This window comes from Nannobrachium achirus (genome assembly GCF_963921795.1).
Source record: "Nannobrachium achirus genome assembly, chromosome: 12".
Lineage (NCBI taxonomy): Eukaryota > Metazoa > Chordata > Actinopteri > Myctophiformes > Myctophidae > Nannobrachium > Nannobrachium achirus.
The window spans coordinates 61585285-61591053 of NC_137832.1; the positions used below are offsets into that span (position 1 = coordinate 61585285).

A 5769-nucleotide genomic window follows, 5' to 3' on the forward strand; every position below is an offset into this window, starting at 1 on the left:
TGGAACCAAAAGCCCTGATGCACTGATAGACCGTCTCTGGTACATTTATAACTACATCTTGCTACAACTTACTACATCTTGCTTTTGTGTTTAATTCTGAAGAAGTGTACAGTTACTATCCATTTTCATTAATGTGATGTATGTTTTGTCAGTCTTTGTGGCTATCCACCCTTCCATAAGGACTGGAGCGATACGTTGTCTGTCCAACAACAGATCACCCAGGGAATCTTCAGGATGTTGCCAGAAAAATGGGAACGGGTCTCTAAGCAGGGTATGACACTGTCTCTGTATAGGACACTAGTATATACTATACTGTGTACTACATACACCAGGGGTGTCAAACTCATTTTGGGGTGAGGGCCGCATTGGATGAAAGGCGACTTGATGAGGGCCGAACCAGTCGCGGATCGGATGGCATGCACACTCGCGCACATGTTAGCTCTGTTTTTCTTCCTGTCGTCTCAGCCACTGCTATAGCTAGCAGTATAGCAGTATATCATTTTACAAATTGTGTTCATTATTAAGTAAAATAGCTACTTTCATTATTGGTATTACAGTTGCAGTTCGGTACGAGAGATGCTATTTGTTTAAAGGAGTAGTTCATCCCCAAAATGACTTTCTTTTTTCTTTGATTACTCACGCCATGGAGACTTGAGTTCAATAATATATTTTTATTTTATTTGTCGCATTACTAAGACAAAATGTGATAATAGTACACTTCCCCCCCATTGATTCCGGATGGGGACCCAAATGCATTTGGGGCCCCATCCGGAATCAATAGGCATGCATTTATTGTAATCAAATTTCTGTTTTAGGAATGAGTCTACATGGGCTCCATGGCATTTTGGGGGTGAACTACTCCTTTAAGAAGTGCCAATAAGAATAAACCATTTGATATAATAGTCTCTGCTATAATTTGTAAATGGCTAAAAAAAATATTATTGATGCAGGACAATAATTATTTTTATTGTATTTTATAATAAAAAGAATAAAAGTAATGAACAATAATGGCATATTCATAAAATATCTGAATAATACAACTTTTACATTTTATTATTATTATATTTTAAAAAAAAGTTATTTTCTTAACAACATTAATTTCCATGTCTAATATGTGTTATCTTTGAGTACAGTTCGAATATTGTAGGTATGTTCAGGTATTATTCATAGCCAGACCCCCCACCCCATTCCTAGCAGAGAGAGCTGGTCACTTAACATTCCCAATCAATCATCTCAATCACTGCTGGTGGGAGAAACCTAGCCTGCAGTGTGCAGGCATTAGTTAGGTTAATTCTTAAAACAATCATAACTCTTGACAGGAATGGGCCGGATCCGGCCCACGGGCCGTATCTTTGACATCCCTGCCATACACACTACAGTACACTAAATGCACTACACCTGTGGTACTTCACACTATTTAGGCACTAATCACTAAGCCTATATAGTACACTAAATGCATTGCTGCATAAGAGACTCTTATCGCACTGCATAAGGTGCAGTAGTATATGTACTGTACCTTATGTTACACTAGATTCACTTCTTCCTTTTTTTTGGAAAGTAGTTTACTGCACACTCTAGTAGACTAGAAGCACTTTGCCTTTGTTATTCTAAATCTTTGGGCAGTAGTTCATAGTATAAAGTATGTATGGACTTATTGTTGGTTGCATGTCTTTCAGCCAAAGACCTTGTGAGGAAACTACTGGTAGTTGATCCAACTCGCAGACTATCTATAAAACAAGCTCTGCAACATCCCTGGTTACAGGTACTACTACTACTACTAAATAGTAACTAGTACTGCTACAACTAGTAGTTGCAGTGCTACTACTATTTCCACTACTTGTCAACAGTGTCATCCTTCCATCCTCTCTAGTTAATAATTTGTAGGTTGTTGGGTTTGTTCAAGAGGAGGTGTACAGTAAGTAGATTCCTGGTTGTGGTAAATATTCAGCTTAGAGTTCTCAACGGGCCTGAAAATGAAGCCCCGGCCCTACTAATTAGCATACATTTTAGGCCCTACCCTGCCCAAAAATGTTGTGTCGGGTATGGTCGGGGTTTGGGAAGAATTTGAGAAATATGACAGAGTAAAAGTAATATAAAATAATAATAATAAATAAATAATCAAAAGATATCCTTTATTTTTTCATTGAGCCCAAGGCCCTACCCGGCCCGACTAATTAGCATACATTTTAAGACCTACCCTACCCTAAATGTCGGGTCAGGTTCAGGTATGTTCGGGTTCGGGCAGAATTTGAGAACTAATTCAGTTACATTCGTTGGTCACGTGTTTCATCAAATATCTATAATATGAGCTTGTTCATTTGTTCTCAGGACCCTGTAATGTTGGAACAGGCTCGCCGTGTCATGGATACACCCGAAGCTGCTACTGGAGATGCCAGGGTAACGCACGCACGCACGCACGCACGCACGCACACACACACACACACACACACACACACACACACACACACACACACACACACACACACACACACACACACAGCTACATTTAGATGACGTCTGTAATCGCACAGAGAGGTGCTCTGATGAAGACTCATAGCCGAAACGCACAAGCGTTGTTGATGTGTGCCAATAAAACGAATACCACCCAGTGAGAGTGAGCGGTGCCTTATATACCATACAATAGTACACAGTATCACTTCAAACACTTTAAGCATGCTCAACAGTGAAGGTCGGACAGACAGACAGACAGACAGACAGACAGACATATGGACAGACAAACACGGTCAGTTGTTGGAGCAGGTTGCACCGCTGGAAATTTGAGTACTTTGTCCTCCATTGATTTGAACTTTTGGATGTGCTACCTAAGCCTTTGGGATTTTTTTTTAAATCCTTACTTTTTATATGGATAGTTGGATACTGGATTCTACAGCTCTGTCTCAAAATTGTGTAAAAAAGCATTGGAAGCAACAGATGCCATAGCATCCCAAATCATCACTGACTGCAGACATGTCACACTGGAGTTGGACTTCAAGCAACTCTGACTTCAGAAGGTTGACATTTCTCTAATTGTTTTGAGTGGTCTGGTGTAATATTGTAATATTTTGAGATATGGACTTTTGATCTTCATGAGCTGTGTGCCATAAAAATGCCATAGACAGAGATCTCCTCATCTCTTCTCAGGAACCTGTAATGTTGGAACAGGCTGTTGGTGTCATGGACCCCCCTGAAGCTGCTGCTGGAGATGCAAGGGTAACTCACTCACTCACTCACTCACTAAAACATTTAGGTTACATTTGTCATCTGCCAACCGTTCTTCCAAACAGTCCATGGTACGCTGCTGACAAGATTGCGGATATAAACCGGCATTGAGTGTCTTGACTAATCACACAATGTTTTGTCCGAACTTTGTTCAGCTGGTTAGAAAATCTTGGATGTGCAAGAACGTTCTGAAAGGCACTGCTGCAGTTCTTCATGATGTTATTTTGCTCTTATTGCCTACGCAATCTGAAGAGGTTTTGGCATCGTTTGGAGTATGCTGGAACCTTAAAGGGCCAGTTCACCTCTGGGATCTTATTTTATTGTTGTTTGGGACAAGATCAACACAATCCTGAGTTATTTTTGTGTTCAATCTGTGTTTTGAGATATTTTAGTATTTCAGCATATGATGCATTTTGCATCATATGACTCATCATGCTGCATCATATGATGAAAAATGCATCATCATTCATTCTGAAATACTAAAATATCTCAAAACACAGATTGAACACAAAAAATAACTCAGGATTGTGTTGATCGTGTCCCAAACAACAATAAAATAAGATCTGGTTGTCCCAGAGGTGAACTGGCCCTTTAATGCACTTACTGTACTATATTCAGTGTGTAATATTTAAATCAGGGGTCTTCAACAGGGGGTCCCAGACCCCTAGGGGGTCCTCAGAGTTACTGCAGGGGGGCCGCCAAATCCTTGTGTGAAAAGATCATTATTTTAAATGAACAATTGAACCCTCACATCCCTATACTCTGAGGTGAACTTCAGCTACTGTAAAATAGCAGATCTACAAGCTCTTAACGCCTCGCAGCTGGATGTTGCTATTTTTGACAAATAGGTTTGGTGTAGAGGTAAAAAAAAAAGCAGTAAACTTGACCTTTCACTCTGTACTTGTTCTAAGTATCGATGATTTATGATTTTAAGTGGTTAAGTGTCAAACAAGTCTATGAATCTATCTATGAAAAATCGATAAGAATCTCAATCACACATTTATACAATACGTAGAGGGGGTCCTTGCTTCGTCTCTCTCTGCTAAGGGGTCCTTGGCCTGAAAACATTGATTTAAACAATACACTGTGTGTGTGTGTGTGTGTGTGTGTGTGTGTGTGTGTGTGTGTGTGTGTGTGTGTGTGTGTGTGTGTGTGTGTGTGTGTGTGTGTGTGTGTGTGTGTGTGTGTGTGTGTGTGTGTGTGTGTGTGTGTGTGTGTGTGTGTGTGTGTGTGTGTGTGTGTGTGTGTGTGTGCTCCCCCAGGAGGACGCTGTGCTCCCCCAGCAAGCTGGCGGGATGAAGAGGAGCAGAGAGGAAGATGAGGAGGAGGAGGAGACCCCTGCCAAGAAGAGACAAGTCCCACCCACTGAATGATGCTGGGGACTGGGAGGACAATATTGTGTTGCACACATTTAAACTTTCTAACCTTATTTTGTTTTTTACAACTGTTTAATAAACAGTTTTATTTGTCACTTACCTCGGTGTATTTGTTGATGGGTCATGCAAAGGGTAACCGGTCCACCCGCCCTAATTCACACTCGCCCTAATCTTTTCTGCCGACCTCACATCGACCGCTCGGTGGGACGGTTTTGTATTCTTGTATTATTTTACTGAGGATATGGTTATATATAAGTTTAGAGTTAGACTTTGTTTACTGAGGTTAAGATTAGGAATCGGGTACGTTTTTAGCACAGTTTTACTGAGGTTAAGGTTAGGAATAAAGTTAGTTTGCAGAGGTTATACTTTTAGGAATACCAGACCATTCTACCGTTCCACCGGATAGGCGCCCGAGGCGAGTGTGAAATTGGGCGAGCGGACTGGTATCCATGCAAAGGACACTCGTCGAAATTATGAATCCATATTGATGTGGAAATAATGCAAATATACATCTATTTAAGTTTTGTTACAGATGTACTTCATTAAAAAAAATACAAGGTAAAAAAAAAGCATCACTGAACCTAGCTTTTAGGGGTTTAGTGCCTTGCTCAGGGACACTTTGATACAGACCTGGGCTGGGAGGCGAACCGGCAGCCTTTACCAGACCACTAAGCCCTTAATAATGCTTGTCTTTTGATTGTATAAAAAGTACTTTATAGACACAGCCTTCAGAGAAAGTGTTACCAAAAGGGTATTATTTTCTTTCTATATATATCTGTTGTATGTTAATGTTTTAATTGATCTTTTATTTTTTTGTATTCTTGATCATCGCAAATGAGGGCAAACCTCAAAGCTCGTTTTGAGGATAGTGTTTTAACAATAAATCAAACTACACTGTCATAAGACATACAACATCTCTACTGTATGTGCCCTTAATGAATATGTCTTCTGAATGTGTCAAACTCAGAGCACCATCACATTTTTGAAAATAATTATGCAAAGATATACCTGTAACAATGATCCTCTGACTGTCCCTATGAATAGAACACAAAGTAGGTGTGTCTTTACTCTATGGCTGACAAAGATCGATTTTACTATGTTTTTCATTAATAAAAAACGTTTATTTTCATTCATTTTGTATTCTCTAGTGTACATCCCAGAAGTTCATGTGCAA

At 39.9% G+C, this 5769-nt stretch overlaps 1 protein-coding gene across 1 annotated transcript in view; it reads left to right on the forward strand.

The window, feature by feature from the left end:
- chek2 (checkpoint kinase 2) overlaps positions 1 to 4592 on the forward strand; it is a gene marked incomplete at both ends in the record, with an annotated part of 14944 nt that extends 10352 nt beyond the window's left edge. The window contains 5 exons of the mRNA XM_080738824.1: positions 153 to 271; positions 1320 to 1378; positions 2329 to 2397; positions 3142 to 3210; positions 4482 to 4592. Coding sequence (XP_080594950.1) covers positions 153 to 271; positions 1320 to 1378; positions 2329 to 2397; positions 3142 to 3210; positions 4482 to 4592 — 427 coding nt within the window. The remainder of the gene's footprint in view (positions 1 to 152; positions 272 to 1319; positions 1379 to 2328; positions 2398 to 3141; positions 3211 to 4481) is intronic.
- Between the last annotated feature and the right edge of the window lie 1177 nt (positions 4593 to 5769).